Source organism: Toxoplasma gondii, chromosome VIIa, assembly GCF_000006565.2.
Source record: "Toxoplasma gondii ME49 chromosome VIIa, whole genome shotgun sequence".
Classification (NCBI taxonomy): Eukaryota; Apicomplexa; class Conoidasida; order Eucoccidiorida; family Sarcocystidae; genus Toxoplasma; species Toxoplasma gondii.
Window position 1 is genome coordinate 831,351 of NC_031474.1, and position 22,391 is coordinate 853,741.

Here is a 22,391-nt window from a genome sequence, read left to right on the forward strand (position 1 = left end):
GAACGACTGCGGAGTCGGGAACTGCTGATCTTTTTCAGAGTACAGATTCACAAGCGGAAAAATCATTCTCTTGGCCAAGCTGTACCACCCTGTTAATGCAACAATACCATTAAAACATAATCGCCCCAGCGGACGCTATAGCCTGTACGGCTTTAAAACACTGGAAAGTGTTTATGCGTCAGCTGTCGATGAGCCATATGTATTCCTCACTGTTCAGGAGCGCATGATAATGAAAGAAGTTCATGTCGCAAACTGTTTTCTCATCGCTAGAGACTGAGCCATGATAAGTAGCCTCCGTCGTCCACGGCGTATGATCACTGAAGAAGCCACGCTCAGTTTCGAGCTCACTGACATGCGCGTTGCTGCCACAACAGGCAGCTGAAACGGTTGACTTCTGCGATGGCGACGGAATGGGCGAAACAAGGATGCGGAAAGTCGTCACTTGGAACTCGACGGGCAACGCTCAAAGTGGCTTGCTCCTTAAGCGAAGCCAAGTTGCATGCTCGTTTTTTTGCACAGCGATGCCAGCAGTCTCGAGTTAAACGGGAACAATTATTTGGACGCTGTGTTGCCTGCACATACGCCTGCCCAAACTCAAATACATCTGTATGTCATGACCGCTTTCATCGACTTGTATCAGTACCTATTTACATATGTAGAGATATGTTTTTGTCTTTTTCCAGTCTGACTGTTTATAGTGGCATACGTGTTGTTTTCGTTGTGTCATAGCCGTGCGTTTTTGCGACCCTTTGCAGATGGAGACCAAACGCCGACATAACCGTATCTATCATCAATCACCAGCGTCGCTGTACAAGGGTAGCATCATGAAGATACACCCTACATATGCATGGTTTGAAGATTCATCGCGATAATCTCTGTCCTGGTGTGGCTTGCTGCTGAGCGTTCGAATGCCCAAAAGCAAATTGGCAACTTATGCGCTTCCTGAGCAGCACAATGAGACAACTCTGTTTTTGTTACGAAACTACATCACAAAGCCGATTGCTGAGATGAGAACAGTTGCTCGATCCCGTTGTTCCACTTCTCATATTTCTCCTTCCGGGCTCCGGTCGTCTCCTCCGCTTTCTCTGATGACTTGTCTTCCCTCTTCTTCGTCTCCGTCTTCGTTTCCTTCTTCGCTGCTGTCTCCACTAGCCGCACCGCCTCATGATTTGTCTTACCCGGCTCCTCAGCTTTCTTCGTTTTCTGCTCCTACTCTCTCTCTGCATGTGTCGCCGATAAACCGCACTGTACCTGATCCTGGTGAATTTACCTCGGCTTCTTTAAGTGACACACGCTTTGGCCCTGACTCACTTCCCCCATGTATCGAGCAAGCGAAAAGTGATACTCGTTTCGTCACACAACCGGGCAAGAATATTCAGGTGGTCTGCCGTCTGCGCCCGATTCAAAAAGAGTCAGGGAACCGGTCACTCCTTCAGAATTCTGAGCAACACCTCGTAGCGTCTCCCCCCTGCAGAGCAAACACCGCTTTCTTCTTACAAGGCAACAGTATCCATGTTCGTCATCCACCGTCCCTCTTGTCGTCCGGAGGCACGAGCGGTGGAATAGGCGGTAGAGCATTACAGGAGTACACGTTCGATTACGTGTTTGGTGAGAACAGTTCCCAGCAGGCGATTTTCGAGAGAATAGGTACGCCTCTGGTGCTGTCAGTTTGCTCTGGATTCAATGCAACTCTTCTAGCTTATGGACAAAGTTCGAGTGGAAAAACATACACAATTATAGGCGATCGGGAAAACGATGACGTCTTGCACTACGGGAACAAACACGGTGACGAAGAAATCAAGGAGGGACGAGAGGAACAGAGCGGAACTGCCGGCGTCGAGGCGGGAGGAAAATTTTCTCATCACCCGTGGACGACATCTATTGAAAGGGAAGGAGCAGGTGATAAAGCACCTGGCTGCAGCGCACGACAGGAAAAGGTGGACGAGGAAAGAGGGGACAGAAAATTAAGAGAATGTGATGGTTTGTTACCTAGGATGATCAATGGAATATTTACTTGGATAAAAGCAAATGAAAATGCAGCAGTTAAGCGGTGTGTCCGCACAGCCGCCGTTGAAATCTATAATGAGAATATACGGGACCTTATAAGTGGCAAATGTGGACTTAAGGTACAGAGGCAGAAACAGAACAAAGGCTCACAAGGAGGTGTCGCCATTGTTGGACTGCAAGATAAATTAGTTAGAGAGCCTCATGAAGCGTTCAGTGTTCTCGAGAAGGCAATCAAGGCAAGACGGGCCGCAGCCACACGCATGAACGCGGACTCGAGCAGATCGCACTTCATCTTCCGTATTACCATCCAAGAAATCGTGCTGAACACAGGTAGGTTGCACCAGCACTTTAACATGTCTGTATACTAATTTTTCTTGCTGCCGAAGCTGGCTTGATTTGAAGTGACTATTTCCTTCATTCCTTGCAGCACTATGTCTAGTCAAAAATAAGTACAGATATACGCAACTCTCTGTGGGCAAATGCATTTGTGTGTACATGCAGGTTGAGGCGTTGACAGCCACCCGTACGCATTTCTAAACGATGGTGCGATAGTCTATCTGGTCCAATGGTAACATTCGAAGATGAATGACGGTGACACGTGGTTTTTCCTGGCGACTGCCTCAACTGGTTTTCTTCCCTACTATTCTGTAGCACTGTAGGGGGAGGCTGATAGTATGCACATACTCAGAAAAGCGGTTTCTTCACCCTCTCAACATGTTCCTGTCTAGCTGCGCGCTTCCCGGCAACCGCGTTTTCCTCCAGCGTTCCCTAGCATGGCCAGTCAGTGGCGATTTCTTCCTTACTTTACGGTTGTTCCTTCTGTGCATCGTATCAAAGTTTCACTGAGTTCGCTATGTTGGTTCGGTTTGCTGTGTCCCTTTGTGCATTAAGGAGATTCGAAAGTCGGCCGACTCACTGTCGTGGACCTAGCCGGCAGCGAGCGAGTCGCCAAAACCGGTAGTATGGGTGTAATGCTCCATGAAGGGTCGATGATAAACAAAAGTCTAATGTGTTTGGGCAAAGTTATCAACGCTCTTGCTGCTCTTGCGGAGAAGAGCAGTGACTCTGGGACTTCCACGAACGCAGCTCTCCCTTCAACCTCGTCGCCCCTTCCCTCTTCATCGTTTGCGCTTCCGCCTTCGTCGCCAGTGCAGCAGGCGCCCGTGGCTGTGTCTTCCTTGATTGCTTCCTCGTTTGTGCCTTACAGGGATTCAAAGTTGACGCGGGTGCTGCAGGATGCTTTAGGCGGGAACTCAAATACTTGTCTGATCCTCAGCTGCTCTCAAGATGCCGTACATTTGAGTGAAAGCATCTCGACACTCAGGTTTGGGCAGCGAGCTATGCGTGTGAAGAACTCCCCAAAAATGAACGTTAAAAGGGCTCATGAGGAGGCGGAGTTTCGTTACAAAAAGAGCCACCAACATCTAGAGGCGGAGTACCAAGCATTTGTCTCCAGTGTAATGGGCTGGGCTGAATCTGCCGTTCTTAAATTTGCTAAAACTCAGGTGCGTCTCCAATCAGTGTATTCTTCGGAGGCTCGTGACTGTTTGCGTTACTCTGCGTCGCGTCTGCCTTCTTCCCTGAATGAGTCACTCGCGCCAAGCAAAAACGGAAACCGTCTTCCTCGTTCTCGTGACAAAAGCAGAACTCGCATAATCGCCTTCTCTCAAGAAGACAACAGACACCTTTTGAATTCAACAGCGTCCGAAACAAGAGAGCATCACAGTGAAGAAGTACGGTCAGATATTGTGGAGGTTTTGTCAGCGTTGCCGAAACCATCAGTGTCCTTTCGGTTGGACAATTTCGACCACGAAGGTTTTCTCGACAAACTACGGCAAAAAGTGGACCACATTCTTTACGGGGGTAAACAGGAGTCTTTCAGTGAGAGTATGCCTGATCCTACGCCCGAAGACAGAGTCCTTAACGGAAAGGAGGGATGCGAAAGGGGAAAAGAAGACAGCTGCCAAAGAGAAACACACGTTCACCCTTCCAAGATGGCTAGTGGCGCCCGCATTTCATCCCAGGGAAACACTCCAGTGTTTGGTTTCTCCACAGACGGCGAAGAAGGCGAAGAAGACAAAGAAACTTCTGATGAGGAAAATGAAAAGGGAATGCCTCCCAACGCATCAGTGGAAGATGGCACTTCTACTTTTTTCTCTGGGATAAGAGCCGTTACACAAACTGGGGCCTCATCTGGGTCAGTAGCACGTGTGCGAAATAACCGCGAGCCTATAGTACGAAAACTTGAAGAAGACATTCAGGCCTACGTGGACCTAGGTCAAGAATTCCACCACAGGCAAATGCAATCCCGTTCTTTGTACGCAGATGATGTCAACTTTCGAAAGTCTTCTCTTGACTCGGTATTCCAGTCAATTCTTCGTATGTCCTCAAAGAGGCAGGATGTATCATTCGAAAAACCATCTCATCCGGATGGGGCACTGTTGACGTTCAAGGAGAAAATTGTGTCGACAAAGACAACACAGAATGAACTTTGGGCATGCCGAGGGGAGAAGGTAAAATTCCAAAAGAATGACTTGGGCAATGTACCCGCGGCAAAGATAGGAACTAAATGTGAAGGGGAACTAGACGATAATTCAAATGGTCCAGATCTCCTTTCTATTGCACCAGAAACAGAAAACGAAGGGAGACAGCGATCGCATATCCCCCCGCTTTTTCCTGTGAAAGAAGTGGAGCAAGGTGACTGTGAGAAAGGCCGAGCTTCACACCCTGTTGGTGTGAAGGAGCAGACAGAGCGTCACACATCAGGATTTGTCACTGACTGGATGTGTTCAATGCAAAATAACCAGAAGCTCCAGTTTCCGTTTGTGTGTGCTCGGCGTTCGAAAACAGAATGCCTTCGGCACGCCATTAAAAAGGACGACGAACTTCGGAAGCAGCAAAGGCAAAAGCTGGGAGAAAAGAAACCCCGTGACGGGGAAAGTGGCCGCCCAAACGAGACGGCAAACGAAACGCCTTGGCTGTGGGGAAATGTCCTGACGTTGCTTGAACGAGACAGTGCTCAGCAAAACGAGAACCATAGTCTACAAGTGTATATAAGATGCCAAGATGAGCACATAAGACAGCTAAACAGCATCATACACATGTTCCTTCAAGATGGAAAAACAGAGAAGCGAAAGTAAAGGACCACCATGAGGATATCTGTGCAGGAGTACACTCTACCGCAGGGGAGATGCGTGCCGTTTGCTATCTCTTCGCTCAGCGTCACGCTTCCTCTCAGCAAAGTACGAGGGGATACCGACAGAAGAAAACTGCGAGAAATGAACACTGAAAATGAGTCTCGGTACAGCCAAAAGGTACACGACAGCCGGAGCACACTGGACTGCAATTACGCCTCGCCATATGGGTTAAGACGCCGTTATGCTGCGTTTCGTCTGTTCGACGTTGAGCGTCCAGAAGTGTAATTTCATCTTCCCTCTGGTAGAAGAATCTGTAACAGTAGTGCTGATCGAAAAAACACGCGCCATCAACTCTCTTCGTATGAGCAAGTAGTGAATTGAGGAGGCACAGGGGGCCACTCATATCAAGAAACTTAGAAGACAGCACGCCGCCCCCTCCCCCGCAGTCGGTGCCGGTTGCGAACCCTGTGACACTTTCAAGTGACTACGCTCCAGTGGTTGATGCTTCTGCCTAGATCCAAAGCCGACGTAGCGTGTGTATGCTTTTGTCAATGTCGTGTCAATATAAAGTGTATCTTCCTGCTTGTATATCGAGCATAAACACTCGGTCATAAGCGTATGAGTCTCAGTACGGGAAGGGTACCTGTAAATGTTTCGTACGTTTACGCGTGCATTAAATCACACGTGAAATATATTAAATAGATGATGTAATTCAATACGACAAATCCACGTTTGCAGCAATTTCATGATGAAGAAGGCGACACAAACCATGGGAATCGCGTGTCATGTAGATAAATGCCTATCTCCGTTGGTAGTCCCTTCCATATTCCATCCGTTTTAAGGTGATCCAGAAGTGTTGGCTTTTTGTAGTTGTGTCCTTGTGAGCGATCATCCGTGTGTGTGTCCTGTTTTTCACTTTTTTTGACTTCTGACTGAATAGAGCTTTTTCCGTGGGCTTAGGTACCCAGAGACCCCTCGCCTCGACAGGTAGTGGATGGTGGAACGGGAGGGGTGTGCCTACGTTTGATTCACACGACGGTTCATCACGGGGCGTCGTTTGTTAACTTCGTTCACCTTGAACGAACACTAGCAGCTTTTTCATTTCTGCTGTGACAGATGAATCGTACATGCCAGTCGGATGGTTAGCTACATCCATTCCTCTCTCTAAATATATATCGATATCTGTAAGCATCTGCCCGCGTGGATGAAGCTCCAGATGGCTGAGTAGCGATGAGTATCCTTGCATATCTGTCTGACTACATTTGAGCAGTGGTGTGTTTAGTGGGTTTTTTGGGGGCAACGTGATGGGCTGGTTCGCAAGCGTCCGAAGTAGCAGAGAGCGGGAGATGGTCGTCTGGCAAATACGTGTAACACCTTCATAAAAAAGGGAGCCAAGCGATGCGAAGTGAACACTGCAATGTACGGTTTCACACAGAACACGTTTGCAAATGGAAGTTGACCATTTCAACCCTTCACATCTCATGGTGCGATTAACAGTAGACGAATCTGTCACAAATGCTGCATAGAGGATCCGACCAGGGAATGGTCCTGCAGGTACTTCTCCGGTTTTTCTTTCCAGTGGAGCTGTCTTCTTCCTCTACGCGGGCGGTCGTCTCCTCGTGTTGATTCTCGGATAGTTGATTCCTTTACGTGCTTTTCTGAAAATCGGGTGACACAGTGAAACACCTCGGTTAATGCGGGTCGTTCGACTCTGCTACTACAGCAACTTTTTTGGTGCATCCGTGTCTTATTTTGATAAATGCCTTCATACAGTTTCAGATTTTTGTACCTTCCGCAGTGGATACTGATACCACACTGTAGGCATCAATCTGAATGGAAGCATCGGAAGCAAACAAGCAATCCAGACAACACGCGCACCGCTGCTTGTTGAGGCGTCCTTGGACTCTCTCCAAGTATTCCGAAAGCGTTATCCTCTTTTCCTCTCCGCCGTGGCCCTTCTCTTCTTCACCAAATATCGCCTGGATTTCCTGTAGTAGTCCAGAAGCAGCACGGAGCGTCACAACGCTATACCGAAGCGTTATGGAGGTGAACTACCAGGCAATCCGGTATACGCCTGTCTCTAGATATATCTAGGCGTAAACGTGTTATATGCTTTGCCGGCCTCATCGTAACTCTCGAGTCACCGGTTCCGTCATAAGGATACACGCATATAAATTTACATTGACAGTTTGATGCGTACCTGGTCTAGCAGTTCCCTTCCGAAGCGGACGAACAGAATCTGGAGCGTTTGTTCGACACTAATTTCTCCCGTAAAGTTTGTGTCGTACATGAGAAACTGAACAAGATTGAAGAAGGAACGGGGTTCCAGGCCTGAACTCGAGCAGCAGAGATATGCTCGTCGGCATGTAGTTTTTCCCTTTCCAATTGTTTACCTTCTCCATAGAAGAATACGGCGGTGGAATACAGTATCAACGGTCACGGAAGTGCACAAGACATACACACACGCACACTTACATATATTTCTCTATATACGTACACATGCATATACGCGCATCATCATACAAGCAGCAAGTGTACCTCGTTCCGGGTGAGGAAATGCTTTTCTGTACTTTGGTGACACAAGTATGTATCTATTACGACTGAATAGAGAGCTGACATGACAAATGCTGACAACAAATCGTTGAGCTATCGACCAAACGAAGTTTCGCTCCAGTACAGCGGTGGGGAGCAGTACGGCTAAAACGGGAGCTTTCCAAAGACAGTGGTGGGGGCGTACGCTATTCATCGGGTTCAGCGGACAAAGAACTCTGCCGTGATCCCTAGTTTTAAAGCATACCTGTGGGATCATTAATACTCCTTTGATACATAACGAGGAATTCGTCCCAGCTTATATGCTGGTCTAGATCCTCGTCAAGTTCCCATATGATCACCTCAATCTCTTGCTTCGGGAAAACAATGGCAAAACACAGCAAGCCCTACGATACCTCTGTCTTTCTCATCACCAGGAAACCGATTCCATGTGGAATGAGCTGAGGCACTGGCTGTTTTCAAGAGTCTCCCGCTTTCCGCGTCATGTTGCTCCCCTGTGCATTTTCACGATGGTCACTGTATTCGTAGCCCCCTACGCAGGGTCATGGTTTTTCGTTTTCAGGTGCTCTCATTTCGTCCAATACGCAATCGTGCAATGACGTCGTCGGGTAGCAAAGAGAACTGTGAAAAGTCTTACTTTGGGCATTTTGTGACCGAGGGAGGCAAGAGCATTGCTGATTTCTTGCAGGCTTAGCTTCCCGTCTTTGTCTGAATCTATCCAGTTGAAAACACGTCGCAAGGCCTCAAGCTCGACGGCGGTTGGCTGCCCCGCAGTCTCCAGATCGAGGGGGCCGGTTGGCGGCATTTTCTCTGCGTTTTTCCTTTGTCTGCATTCCAGGAAAAATGCGTGTTTATTCACGCAGCATAAGCGGCCAACGGTGTTCAAACGCAGGATAGTTTTGAACACAAGACAAGGTCGGAAAGAAGAAGACGGTGCAAGCAACTATCAGATTCCCCTCTATGGCACAGCTTCACCGGCCAGCCCGTCCCTTAGTTCGTCTTCTGTACAAAACGGGACCGTAAGTATAGGCATACAGATTTCACCTCCTTTCACGTCAGTCCAGGTTGGTCAAGAGCATCGTGGACCACGCTAGTCTGTTCTTTCCGTGTGTAGCGACTAGAGTCGGAACAAGCAACAGAGGCCCGATCCAGCAAGTCGTTTTCTCCCTAGCCCTGGGCTGAGCTTTCACAGCATTAGGGGGCACGTTATCTTGCAAGGCCAAGAACGCAAATGGCCTTTTACTATTCAAAAAGCCCTATGTCTAAGGCTGGGCTGGTCCACAGTAGAAAAGGCTGCGGAACCCTTCCGTCCAGGCCGCGCTTTCTTGTCCTTCAAAAGAGCACGCCGAGATGCCACCAGAGATCGCGAAAGGGTCCACCGGAAACTGAAAACCCCTGCCCCTCTTCGAGTTCGTTCCATGCGATAAAAAAACGTTTTCTGAGTATTTTCAAGTCAGGTTCACCATGATCTTTGAGGAAACCTCAAGCGACACGATCTCAACCTTTAGACAGCTGGTGGGCCCCTCAAAAATCCCAACAGCTGACATGTTCGCAGTGACATTTTTGTAGAAAATAACCGCCCAAAGAAAATGACGGGAACGTGGTTAGGTCGCTTTCCTTTCGATGGCCAGACGCCACGTCATATGTGGCATTCTGTAAGATCGTAGATATTTACAGCTGAAATTCACTTTCTTCCATTGTGTCAACGCTGAATTGAACGCGGACCACAGCGATGCTGGTGAAACGAAGCCACTGCGTTTGGAGACATCGCAAATGAGGAGAAACGAAGCCGGATTTCGGCAGTCGCATTCTGCGACATGGCTTGCTATGAAGCGTTATTGATCAGCGAAGGCAATCCGAGAAAGAACTGTCTCCAGAACTTGCCAAAAATCAACAAACGTTAGTCCTGTGTGCTCCTGGCATACAGACTTCAACAGATGCCACGGGGACCAGGAGTTTTCATCGAGTCCGAACTTAAACAAAGTCTACGCATTTTTCATGCCTTGTGGTTTTTTCCCCTGGAGCCAGGCCTCCCTGCCTATATCTCCTTTTCATATATGGCCCTCAGAAAACCCAACGCACGACAACACACACGTTGCCTTCCACAAAAAACCGAATGTGAGCGAGTTACCGTTTCCGTCTGTTCTCCTCGTCACAAAACGGCGAACGAGCCTGACGAGCAAACAAGTCAAACCGCATGAGCGTTTGGTTTTTTTGATTCAGCCCATTTGCCAAACATGCGAAAGGATGATGCCTGTATATTTATATGCATATGCAGCGGGATCTACGTGTCAAGATCTTTTAGGGTGCATGTGCGTGTACTAATTCGTACACGTAGTTTTCTGGAGTTCGTTGCGATGTCTCGCAGGAGTGGAGCAACGCGTGATAATGTTGAAACTGTCCAGGACCGAAAAAGAACCTTGATTGGCTTTTTTCTTTCCTTTTTGATTCGACGGACAATCACTCAGCAAGCAAAATTTCTGTAGAATTTATGGTTCGTGACTTGTCCCGACTTCAGACGAAACAGACGACGTGAAGATGTCTCGAAACACAAAGACTGTCTCACATGCCGTCTCGTTTTCCTCTACACACAACAAGAGATGCCTTCAGATAGGGTGCGTGTGGTCCATTAGCATGTTCGTCTACTTTCACGTGTATTAACGGTTCCGTAAGTCCTCTTGTACGTGTGTGTATAATACGTATTCTGTTGACAGATTTTCTTCCAATAGAGAGTGTAGCCTTACTCCAACGAAGTGAAGCAGCTTTCTAGACCAATGAAAGACGACTTCGTCGTTCTACGGTCCAAGCTCCTTGAGTGTTTCTCCCCTCCTAGTCTGTGAAGCTAACAAGTAGTTCATTTAGTCCCGTTTTTCACCTCTTGGAAATGGTATTTGGTCACGCGACCGAGGAGAAGGTGCCGCTCAGGGTCGGTATCTTCGCCTTTATGCTTGCTGAAGAGAAGGCATCGAGAATGCGGATACCGTATTGGTATTAGGCGATTCATCTATCACCCTTTCACAGCTCTCTACCGCGACGCAGGAGCACAATTTTCCGTGTCGGTCATTCGTTTTCTTGTGTCCGAAACGACTCTTCGAAAGCTTTTACCGAGCAGAGTATTGCATGTCTTCGTCCTCTTAGTTTCTTTCCTGGCACCACCCAAGCAAAATGGAGACTGATGCAAATGAGGAAAAGGCGGGTGCCTCGTCTGGCGCCCTTTCCCTGCCTGCTCACCACTCTAACACGCCCGAAAAAAAGAGGCTTCTGGAGCGAAAGTCGTCTGCTTCTGTCAATCGGATGTTCGGGAGAACGACGTCATCAGAGGCTAAAGCCCCGAACGAAAGACGGGACGGGACTTCTGCAGAGCAGCTGACAGCAATTCAAAACAGACTGGCAAAACGTTTCCAACGCCGAGACGAGTATTCGCCTGAAAGGCGACGGGTAGATGAGGCAAACGGAACACACCTCATACATACGCCTAATGACGGAATGCTGCGTAGTTCTGATCTCCCAAAAAGAAGACGATCCAGTAGTCGCCTCTTGTCGAGACTCGTGTCGCAGCAGAAAAAGGTGTGTTTTCATTGGAACAGACAGGCGAGAAAACGAGACTTAGCATCTTTGCAGAGAAGAAGAGCTAACCCCAGTGTGTGCCATTCTCTCTCTCTGATCTCGCTTTTGTACATTTCAAACGGCGTAGCGATACAAAAGCGGGTGGAACTACGGTTACATGTCCGCATACATCGTCGTAGATTTACATTTTGACGCTCCTGAATGAATGTTTGTATGAATATATACATACACACATACATAGATACATACACAATTGCCTTCAAGACACGCAGATGTCGCGTTCGTTCTCGATGTATAGGATGCACAAAGTTGCGCAACCGCAGAGAGCGAGAAGCGCTTCCGTATCCAACAATGCTTTCCGGACTTACGAGACAATCCGAATCGGATTTTGGACATTAGTGATATGGAGCCCCGTGTAAGAAACTCGTCACTAGCTCCTGGGGAACTACTCTTTGAGCCAGATCCTCAAGTCGTCTTCTTCGTCGATTTCGAGCTGTTCAAAACTTACGAATGCGTCTTGAGACTGCGGTAAGAAAACACAGAAAAGGGGACAAACTCGAACCAGGGTGGTCGATGATGACACATCGGCTGAAGGAAAATTTTAGTGGGTTATCCTGACTTTAGTCCCAGTATACAACAGTTCCCACAACTCCCAGCACCAGATTTATCAGACACAGTCAAGCAGAGAGTTCGTTTATGTGTGATTTCTCTGCCGCCATGTATGTTCCCACCTGTATAAATCTATATGTGAAGTGTGTCTTGACATTGGCATGTGTGCGTATGTATCTGTAGATTTATATGTAGTCTTGACGATTTAGTTATGCACATGGTCGGAAGCTGGTCTGACGGGATGCGGTTGCATGGCACAGGAAGATGTTTGTCCGTATATATGTAATTAGTATGGCGTAGGCGTGTTGCTGTTTGTCGTCTCGCCTCTCACTTTTAATTTTTTGTAGAGGTAAAACGGACCCGCCAATCGTTTTGGGGTTTCGACTCTCCAAATTGCCTCGTGCCTTTGTTTGTTCGTTTGTGACAGGAATCGAGACTCGTTTGCCCGACGAGTTCAAGTTTTGCAGCCAGACACACGCGCGTTTGTAATTCTTCCAGGCAAAGGTGGAATTGGTCCGGCCTCTCCGAAGGTGATTCTCTCTTCTAAGAAAGCAGGGACCATAGAGTTGCAGTTTCATTCAAAGTTTAAGCCTCTGTGCTGGATTATCTGTAGACACATATAAAGGGTTTGGGATGCGAGACACGTACATATGCTTATTGTAAGTGGTGCACCGTTCCGACAAAAGTGTAACGTGCAACTGAATGCGTGAGGAGGTGATTCAGGTACCCATACGCAGATGCCTTTCTGGATCGGTTTCCGTGTCGGATGTCTATTTCAGGTTGCACCAGGCATGACTACATGCTTCACAGTGAGGACGGCACAAAAGAAGGGATTTTTCTTGTCGTTTTTCTTCCCAACATGGCACAGCCTCCGACAGACGGAGCGTTTTCACTGATGATGTAGTCGTTGCTGAAACAGCGTTTGTTTCACAGTGGATATTCATGAGCTCCCAGGAAATATGCATACAGAATCGTCTTTCGCAGTAAGACACAGACACGCCTTAGTATAAGGAAAAGTGAGACATAAGGGAGAAAATGCGTCAAATCGCCTGCTTGCCGTCCCTTAAGCCATGGTATCGCCACCGGACATCGCTGAATACAACCTGTATATCTAGCAGTACAAACAGCTATGTGAACGGAGAGGCGAATTTATATTGAACAGCCTGTTACTTGCATGCGAATCAGACACACCACCGGCACGCCAGATGCCATTTGAAGGCGAGGATGGAGGGAACAATGTTGAATCAACAAGAACTATCGCCCAGACAGCTTTTGAACCCAAAAGAAACAGGAATTGCTCTTGCAGTTGAAATAGATTCTTGCTAGTCACCGACATGTCGTAAAACGAAGAGCAGTGTTAAGTACGAGTTTGGAAAACTGTATGAATACAGAGGCATGCACACACTTCCGCGCGTGTAAAGGTTACCGGCATTAATCAAACGAGAACGCATATGTGAATTCGTGCACACTCGAAGATAAAGCTGATGTGGGCACAGACAGAAAAATGTAATGTGCCTTGCTTGGCGTAATGCCTCGTCGTGCATGCAGGTTCAGTTCACCCCAGATGCTCGTGAAGATTATATTTCCGAGCTCGTTGTCGTTACAGAAGTAGGAGACGAAGGATGACAATGCATCACTTTACCACTTGTGACATTACCTATGCCACGCGAAACTGCATATAGGAATGAAGAAATATTGGTGCCCAGGATGATCTGACAGATGCAGCCTCATCTATTTGAGAATTAACACCGTCATGGAGGCCTGTAGACAGCGTCGCGAGAAACAGGTGCAAACGCAGTGTTCCACGATTTATCATTTGCTCCACTGTCTTTTTTTTGGTAATATATGATCCACTTTTTCGACAAGGCCACGCTGCTCAGTGTCCCGACACCTTCACTTTCTCTGTCTGCTTCTTCACATTTTCTTCTCCTTGAATCCTTCTCTTTCCTCTCTGAGCTCCTGCTCAGTGGAGCCGTCCGACGTTTGTCAAATACCTCGTTTTGCCCAGTGTTGTTTTCCACATGCGCCGCCTTAAGGGCAAAGGGGCAAACGTATGACCGGACAGTTTTTCTGGGTTCACCTCTCTTCGTGCTTGGAGATGTTTTGTGTACATGTGCCAGCACCATGAGGGTATGCCAAGGTCCCGCTGAGAATATTTCATACGTAAGAGGAAAGATAGTTAACCGTCATGTACCTTGCTATTTTCCTCGTACAGTTCTCTGGAAATTCCCTTGTGTGCCTTTCCTCCAGCGAGAGAAGTTTATTGTGCCTCTTCGCGCAATCTGCGGCATCGGATTCTTAGACTTACCACCGAGTGTCGCTTTCAACCCAACTCCGGTGAAAGTGAAGGGAGAAAAAACAATCCTACTTCGAAACACCGGGACCAAGGCCATGGTGTTCACAATCCACACAACACCCCCCTTTTCAGCGGTTTCGACTCGCTGCTTCCTAGATGTCGGCGATTCTACACAGGTCGGGAAAGGCGGTTTTGGTCAGTTTCCGGGCCAATGTCGCATGTAGAAAAACGGGCTGCACACACTTTACTTCGGGTCAATGTCAGCGGAACACAAGCTTCACTCTGCATAGTTTCACGGACAGCTCCGTGCACGTGTCGTTCTGATAGTGACGATGCCGGAACGCACGCGCTTGCCCATTGAGCATACACGACCACCGCCTACGGATGCATTTGGTGGCTTCCACACCAGCCAGAAAACTCTGAAAGAAATAAGCAGTTATACGTTTCTGTACGGAACATCCCAACTCGCCTCTACCTTTATTTGTATTCCGTCAGACGCAAGCATCATTTTGTGTAGGCACATTCTCGCAACGAGTTTCCAACGAGCGGGCGTGGTCTTGTCGCTCGAGTTGGTTTGGTGTTTCCTGTGAATTCCTCGGCGGACCCAAACCCCTCGCTCAGAATCCGGGAACAGTTGAGAGCGCCGAAGCCTGTCTGTCTCACCTTCCCCAGGTGACATTCTCCTTCGAGCCTGCCCGAGTCAGCACTTACTCTTCCGTTGCGCTGTTGCGCACGACCGAGGTACGTATACCATTATGCCGACCCATGGATGTAGACTTGCAGACAAGTGGAGGTTTGTCTGTCTGTGCAAGCAATCCTGCGTTTGCTGCGGTGCAAACCGTCCTAGTGCTGCCCCTTGGTCTCGACCCCGACTAACCCTATGCGGTTTATCCTTTCACAGGAACCTTTTGAGTTTTTGAGGCATGAGATTCTTCTAACTATGTTACTTAAACCGACTTTCTCACTTCTCCTTTACTCACAAAATTTCATACCTTTGCTTCACTTTAATGTAAGCGACCGTTTATTTTATCAAAAACACAGGTATCCGCAAAGTGTACTTGTGGAGTACGGATACTGAAATGGGAGCACAGTTCCCTGTGTTTATCCAGTCCAGTGCTCGGCCTGGTCTTGGGCATTGAGACTAACTGCCAATTTAACCCTGTTTAAGTTATCTTAGGTAAATAATGGTAGGTTTGATATTCTGTATCAACCGATCTAAACTCATCGGGTGTTCATCTAACCGATTTGGTGTACTCGTTGTTGCTTTGCGCTCTGTATCCGCCCTTCCCTTGAACAGCTTTTTCTGTTTTGTGTCACAGGGTCTGGAGTTCTCCACAGACCTCATAGGCAAGGGGGTAAATGCAGACGTGAAGCTGTCTGCTGCGTTTCTGAAAATGGAAAACACCTCCGTCGCTTTGATTCACGAGAAGACTGTGCATCTCCACAACAACTCCGACCACCACCTCGATTTCTGCTGGAGCCTTCTGACCGACGATTCCAGGACCGAATTCGACCAGACATCGGACGCCGTGACACCCAGGAAAAACGGATCCTGTGAAGACGAAACTCTTCTGGTACCGACAAGCACCCAACCCGGAGACTGGCAAGAAGACCCCGTTTTCCAAATTTTCCCTTCAGAGGGACGAGTATGGGCCAACACGTCGCTCGTGTTCAAAGTCGTTTTTCGGCCTGCCCTCGCCCTGCGCTACAGGCGAATTGCCACATGCGCCATTGCGGGAAGGTGCGTCTGGTAAAACGCGCGAACAGAACAAGAGAAACGACTCGTGAAGATGGAAGGGATTCGGGACAATGCCAGTCTTAGGGAACAGATATGTTGAAGAGTAACGCGTGAATACGAAATAGACACAATACAACCCATTCTGAAATTGATCACAGAACCAAATTGACGGATCAAGGGAATACGGCTGAAGCGGACGTAGACAGAAAGAGAAAAGGTGAGAAACAGGAAGAAGCGAGGGAAAGCAAACCAAACGTGTGTGGAAAACCTACGCGAGGGCGACGAATTCATTTATAGATGATGGACAGTTCTTGGTTACCACGGAAGGATGCCGCGGAAGACGCGTTGCCTTTTTTCTGTGACGACCTAGTGCTTATTCATCCACAATGTGCTCGTTCTTCTGCAGTTGTGTCTGCTTCTTTGACCGTTTTCGCGCGCTTTTCGTGACAGAGAAGCACCTCTTTCGCTTGAACTAGAAGGTACTGGCACAGGACCGAAGGCGCAGTTCCTCGAAACCGACGTCGATTTGGGTCCGATTGTAGTCCATACTGAAACAACAATGGAAAACGAATTGATGAACCAAGTAAGCGACCTCTCGAATGAGGCTTGGCAAAAGAAAGAACTTCCCGTCCTCACAAGTCGGCAAACAGCCCTGACACTCCCTCTTGCATCGGAAGACAGAGAAAATAGTCTTTCAAAGCCAACCGCGGACTCACCAGACAGCTTCCGGTATGGCACACGCAGACAAAGTCACGCAAAAGACCTGTCTCCGCTCTTCGTGCAACAGCCCAGAGAGGCGGAAAAGCAGGGAGAACATCAGAAAGGAAAGCATGGACACACAAGTCGAGACACATTCTGGCGTCTACGTGATATATCTCTGCGAAGCAGCAGACACGGACGCCGTGGGTTGTTCGACGTTGGAAAGACAACTAATAGTGCTGGATTTCAATATCGTACGATGTCAAGGTTATTCCACATAAGATATGTTCTCGGCGTAATGTATGAAGTACTTTTTTCTCTAGTACGAGTTGGACCACCTGTTTAGTTATTGAAGGTCTTTGTTTACCGGATCCAGGTTCTATTGTTCTCTTCATGATCGTCGTGTTAAATGCATTGAGAATAGTGGTATCCAGCTTATAAATGAAGAGCCACCTTTTGTATACAAGCCGTGAAACACACTTCCTTTCTTGCCGTTAGTATGATCTCAATGAACTAGAAGCCATGTGATCTATATAGTATAACGGGGCATCAGACCTACCCTTCGGTATATCAATACGTATTCGATTGAGAAACACCAGCAGGTTTTCTTCTTTGTTGTCACTTCAAAGAGCGGCCCCTTGCCAGTGTGTGTTCCCTCTTTTCCAATACTCTGCTTGGTTTCTTGGTTACTTGTAGTGGATAGTACGCTTTCGATGTAACACTGATTCGAAACGTTGCTGCTCTCTTTATAGATGAGAGACGCACATGGTTGTCCTCGTTCTGGCCTCTGACTGTGTCAGAGTCTGGCCTTTTCGTTAGCTTTTTTCGTCGTGTTCCTCTTCTCGTTTTGTCCCTGGTTGCCTGCAAACAGGGCGACATAGGCGCAACGTTTTCTCTTCGGAAATCGACGTCTCTAGCCCAGAGCATGTTCTCATTTACCCCAGAAGGAGGCCACCTGGCTGTGGGGGAGACAGTCAAAATCAAAACTCGTTTCCATGCGCGAGCTCTCGGCACCTTTGAGGAAACATTCCACTGGTGGATCAACGACCTTCCACAACCTTTACAAACAACGTTTAGGGTGAGAGAATGCAAGGAAAAGGGGAAGGAAACCTGGTGCACAAAGCCCAGCGGAAGTGGCACAAGGACAGCCGTCACTGTGACGTCAAGGAATTGCATGCGTTTGGGTGCCCGGGCGAGTCCGAAGCCTCACGAAAGCCAAAGGTGTGTCTGCCTGTCGATTGAGATATCTGTGAACATTACTGGACGCATGGAGATTACCCAGCCTTTCTCTCTCGTGCATGCGTACACGTTTTAGAGACACGTTCGTTTGGAAGGTATGTTCACATGCGCGTTAAGCAGGTTTGAAGCATTGTCTCGTCTCTGTTGACACGAATGTAAATACCATACAGATCTGTATATCTGTAGGAGTCTCAGACCACTGACACCTCCTGTGAGTTGCAGTTAGTTTCGCTTCTCAGATTTCTTCCTTGCGGGTTTGGTTGTCTCCTTTAGGGAGAAGTCTTGCCTCCAGTCCTGAAGCTCGACCCATCTTCGATTGACTTTGGGAGGCTCGCTCTTGGCTTTTCTGAGACTCGCCGCGTGACTCTAAAAAATGCATCATCTGCCCCTCAGCCGTTCCGGCTTCGCCTAGAAGCTGCACAACAGGAATCTGAGACAGGAACACAGGAGAACGAAGTCGAGAAGACTGAAGCCAAACAGGAATTCGGTATTCATCCAGTGGAAGGAATCCTGGAAGCGAGAGGGACGCAAGAGGTGGCTCTGGTGCTCACCCCAGCCAAGGCGCAGGCGTACAACACTCACTTGATTGTCGACTTAGGCTCGTTGGCCCCGCAGTTGCTTTCCGTGCCTGTGAAGGCGACGTGTGAGCTGCCGACACTGACGTTCGAGTCCGACGACATTCTCCACTTCGGCGACGTTTTTGTGGGACATGCTTACTCTCAAAAAATCTTCATTCGCAATCCTTCAGCCCTACCAGCGAGGTACGAAGTCTCTGTTCAGGTGAGTCTTTTTCCTCGATTAGACAGGGGAAATGCCCAGATGAACGTGCTGAAAAGCAAACGATAGTCGTTGATCTGGACAATCGCCTGTGAACGAGGATGCCATTTCGTTCTCGGGAAAACATCGTAAGAGTCCCAGTGTAGACTGGTGCACAGAAGATAGCCCTTCGTACCACGCCAGCATCAATAACAACGGGAAACAGAAACCGGGTTTGTGAAGTGCCACTGAGGATCCAGAAAAACTATAACGGTTGACACAAGGGAAACTACTGAATGTGCTGTAAGGCCGTGGAGCCCCCTACGATGGACACTCTTTCCCCCTGGCTTGAACACATGCATATATGTAAGTGCTTGTATACATAGCGTATAGACAGCGCGAAGAGTCTGTATGTCTATTTACACGTAGTGACTTCCAGGGGCGGCTCCACGCGTGTACGTGTCTTAGAAAAGATACGTGAAGCGAGGACTCGTGTCGTCGTTGACGCTTTTGTTTTCCTTTCTTTTTGCGGCAATCGACTGTCGCCTTGTCGGCTTGGCGTTCTTGATCCGCACGGCTGAATTCCGCTTCACACAGGAGATCGAGGCAGGCCAGGTGACTCTCCATGTGGAAGAGGGAGCAGGTGCCATAGAAGGCCTGGAAAGGCGGAGTGTTTCTGTTCACCTCTGCGCAAAGACGACAGGCTCCGTTGCAGCCTCCTTGAGTTTGTCAGTTGTTGGGGGCAAAGAACCCACCTCGCTGAGGCTGCGGGCGACATCGTGCGGGCCTCGCGTGCGAGCAGAACCGAAGGAGCTGGACTGGGGAAAAGTAAGTTCAGGAAACGCGTCTGAAGACTCGACACATTGCGTGTGCTTCTCATAAGTGACACTCGACGATGGTGTGTGTCTCCAGGTGGAAGAAACTCGCGAGCGACAACCGACGTCTTACGTCAGACCGTCCTTGAAGGCAACGCGTGCATGTTCACTTCAATATCTATGCATATGCCTATTTGGATGTGTCTATGCATGTGGGCATTTACCTGGAGATAGCTATGACGGTCTGTGTGTAGGGCTTGAGGAACTATCACGCACCTGTCTGTTTTCCTCGGACGGCATGTGTAGAGTGTGAGTATCTTCTACCATCTGTCATCCGCTTTATCATTTCTAACATATACCTACGTATCTCAGCGTTTACGCATGCATACAGGCGAAGAAGTAGCTCTTTTCGAACGTGTCTCTTTTTTTTGCGCTCGTTCATGGCAAAACGGCTTCCGAACACTGACTGTAGATTAGTGCAGAGACGTTACGACGTCCTCCGTAAGCCGGTGGCACTGAGAACATAGAGAGCATAGCTAGACCCTGTACTGTGTTTCTCACGTATAGGGAGGCACACGTACACACACCCGTGGATTCGACGTTCTTCTGGATCGCGTCCCCCACAACAGACGGGTGCATCTTTGATTTCGTCGCATGCACTCGGCTGAGGTGTCCATACAGTTGGGCCTTTTCGGGACACAACGCGCCCTCGTGGAACATTTCTTGTATGTCGATCTTGCGCGATTAGTTCCGTTGACGTCATGACTGTGTCCGTTTCTTGTCCACGTGTACCTTCGTACGTTCGTTCTGCATTTGGAGTTTTCGTTCGCGATTATGTTGTCCTTTGTCTTGTCCGTCCCCAGGTGCCGTGCCTGGAAGAAGCCCCTCGATGTGTAAAGGTGACGAACACTTGCCCAATTCCCGCAGAGGTCACTTGCGCCCTGAGGGGAAAAGAAGGCTGCTTTCGTCTGAACCGCCACCTCCTCACATTAGCTCCTGGTGCCAGCGAAATACTGGAGGTCACCGCGGCCTTTCAAGAGCCTGTGCAACAACAGGAGCTCCTTGTTCTCTCTGTTGCCGACGGAGCTGAGATTCCCGTCACGCTTCGGGGCCTGGTACGAAGGTGCATGGAGATATATGTCAAGAAAGATATGAAAAAGAACTTAATCGAGAAAAACAGTAGTTGAATCGGTGCTCATGCGACGCCTAAGCATGAAGACGAAGAGTGACTTTTTTGTCCCGTGGCAGCCTGGCCTGAGCGGCTTTCGATAAAGCTTTCTGCTGGGCACGGAAGCCTACAGGCAGCCCCATTTGCATGCATGTGTATAGATCGTTCCAGCTGCGTAAAAGATACTCGTGATTTCGTGCCTTCAGCCTGCGCCTGTTGGGTGTCTGCCACATGCCTCGCCGTTGGTGGCGCTTCTGGAGCCGCTGCTGCGTGCTCTCAGTGACAGAAAGTTCAAGGCACTCAGGCACCGAAAGTCAACCGAGAGCCGCTTCCCAGCTTTGGCCCATCAATGCAGCCACTGGTTCATGCATATATACACATGTATACATACATATACATACATATACATACATATACATACATAAGTATCGTCGTAAGCGTGTGTCTCTAACTAGGCATACAGATGGTCCTCGTAATGTGTTCATCACTATGTGTCTGCATGCAGGGGCGTCACGATATAGGGATTGACCAGACTTTGTGGATTTCTGTGGGGGCCGAATGGTGACATGGAGCTAGACTGGGTTCCCCTGTTCCGTAACTTCCGCGGGTGTGTGTGGCATCCCTCTCCCTTCGTTTCCAGGGCACACAGACACCCGTGGTTTTTTCCCGCGACCTCACTCTCGTTGACTTTGGAATGTTTTACACGGGGCAACTGAAGAGCTTCAAGTTCACGGCGGCAAACCGGGGACGACGAGCTCGAAAGCTTTCGTGGGTCGACGCATGCAGAGCAGAGAAGCAACTTCATCTGACGGAAAACGCCTTTACAGTGGTGCCGGAGACTGTCGTGCTGGAGCCAAACGCCTCGGCGGCTGTAGGCTCGAACAGGAAAGCTAAAAAACAAAGGATAACTGCCGCCATCAGAGGAGTGTTGGTCTCACGTGAAAGGCATGCAATAGAGAAGTAATGCACACGATAAGGGTCTCGAGAAAGGCAAAACAAAATATCGTCGATAGTGACTCGTTTCAGCAATTGGATGCTTCCAGGGGAATGAACATGCCCTGCCTGTTCCACACACCGTGTCCGCATACAACTACAGGCATACATATACGCCACTGCGTGCTCTTACTAATATATATTGATGAATATATATATATATATACATATATATATATATATATATCCGTATCTGTATGCCTATGGGCATATAAGAGGTGATTCCGTTCATTTTTGTGCAGAAGCCAGACAACTGCAATTCATTATGCGAGCTCTGTTTTTATGAATCCGGCAACTCAGGATTTCTTGCAGGTAGAACCCCTTTCATGCGTGTGTGTTTGTGAGTACACACCCTATATATGGGGCGACGTCAGAGAATGCCAGTCGTATGTGCATTGTTTGGTGGTTTCTGTTTGCTTCAGTTCGAGTATAAGGCGCTGAGTCAGGCTCCAGGCCATCTCGTGCATGCATTTGTGTGTACGGAGCTCTCGGGCATCGGAGCCAAGTCGGTTCCAATTCTGAAAAGCACAGCGAAAGCAGATGTTTATCTGCCGTCTCTCTCCTTCTCATCCAACACCGTTTCCTTCCGGTGAGCTCTGTCGAAAAGTCGACAGATAAGGAAAAAGGCGATGCGCGGGAAAGATCAGAATGCACAAGAGCGTGCACATGCCGAAGCCTGTGAAACCACCACCGCTAGGGCGCGATCAGTTGCATACACACGCCGAACACAACGGCGATCTCCTGCCTGTTACAGTACAAACGTTAAAGGAAGAACTCGTTAGCTTGAACTGAAGAGAATGGCAGACCAGAAGAGACG

The 22,391-nt window shown here is 48.5% G+C and overlaps 3 protein-coding genes across 3 annotated transcripts in view; 2 read left to right on the forward strand and 1 right to left on the reverse strand.

Moving 5' to 3' along the window:
* Window positions 1-641: 641 nt before the first annotated feature.
* On the forward strand, window positions 642-4,173 carry TGME49_206570 (kinesin, putative; the record flags this gene model as incomplete). The annotated part of the gene is made up of 3 exons (XM_018779364.1): window positions 642-2,337; window positions 2,899-3,512; window positions 4,063-4,173. The coding sequence occupies exons 1-3, from the start codon at window positions 909-911 to the stop codon at window positions 4,171-4,173; spliced, it is 2,154 nt and encodes a 717-aa protein (XP_018637244.1). The 5' UTR covers window positions 642-908.
* A 1,837-nt stretch (window positions 4,174-6,010) lies between these two features.
* Window positions 6,011-9,132, reverse strand: TGME49_206560 (EF hand domain-containing protein). Its single transcript, XM_002367796.2, has 5 exons — window positions 8,332-9,132; window positions 7,942-8,047; window positions 7,345-7,475; window positions 7,023-7,132; window positions 6,011-6,251 (listed from the first exon to the last, which is right to left on the reverse strand). Exons 1-5 carry the CDS (start codon window positions 8,497-8,499, stop codon window positions 6,215-6,217), a joined length of 552 nt encoding a protein of 183 aa, XP_002367837.1. The 5' UTR covers window positions 8,500-9,132; the 3' UTR covers window positions 6,011-6,214.
* A 2,532-nt stretch (window positions 9,133-11,664) lies between these two features.
* TGME49_206550 (hypothetical protein) overlaps window positions 11,665-22,391 on the forward strand; it is a gene marked incomplete at both ends in the record, with an annotated part of 50,660 nt that continues 39,933 nt past the window's right edge. Inside the window, 14 exons of the mRNA XM_018779363.1 lie at window positions 11,665-11,789; window positions 12,298-12,400; window positions 12,608-12,679; window positions 13,419-13,478; window positions 14,121-14,342; window positions 14,839-14,907; window positions 15,486-15,907; window positions 16,355-16,487; window positions 17,475-17,681; window positions 18,116-18,622; window positions 19,196-19,426; window positions 20,277-20,528; window positions 21,222-21,452; window positions 21,997-22,163. Of these exons, the coding sequence (XP_018637245.1) occupies window positions 11,665-11,789; window positions 12,298-12,400; window positions 12,608-12,679; window positions 13,419-13,478; window positions 14,121-14,342; window positions 14,839-14,907; window positions 15,486-15,907; window positions 16,355-16,487; window positions 17,475-17,681; window positions 18,116-18,622; window positions 19,196-19,426; window positions 20,277-20,528; window positions 21,222-21,452; window positions 21,997-22,163 (2,801 nt within the window). The remainder of the gene's footprint in view (window positions 11,790-12,297; window positions 12,401-12,607; window positions 12,680-13,418; window positions 13,479-14,120; window positions 14,343-14,838; window positions 14,908-15,485; window positions 15,908-16,354; window positions 16,488-17,474; window positions 17,682-18,115; window positions 18,623-19,195; window positions 19,427-20,276; window positions 20,529-21,221; window positions 21,453-21,996; window positions 22,164-22,391) is intronic.

Excerpts from the sequence above, each read along its gene's own strand:
- TGME49_206560 (XM_002367796.2), bottom strand. The coding sequence starts at position 8,499 with ATGCCGCCAACCGGCCCCCTCGATCTGGAGACTGCGGGGCAGCCAACC. Across the intron at positions 8,048-8,331 it reads TCGGTCACAAAATGCCCAAA|CAAGAGATTGAGGTGATCAT; the intron begins GTAAGACTTTTC and ends GTTTTCCCGAAG. Across the intron at positions 7,476-7,941 it reads GAGTATTAATGATCCCACAG|GCCTGGAACCCCGTTCCTTC; the intron begins GTATGCTTTAAA and ends GCTCGAGTTCAG.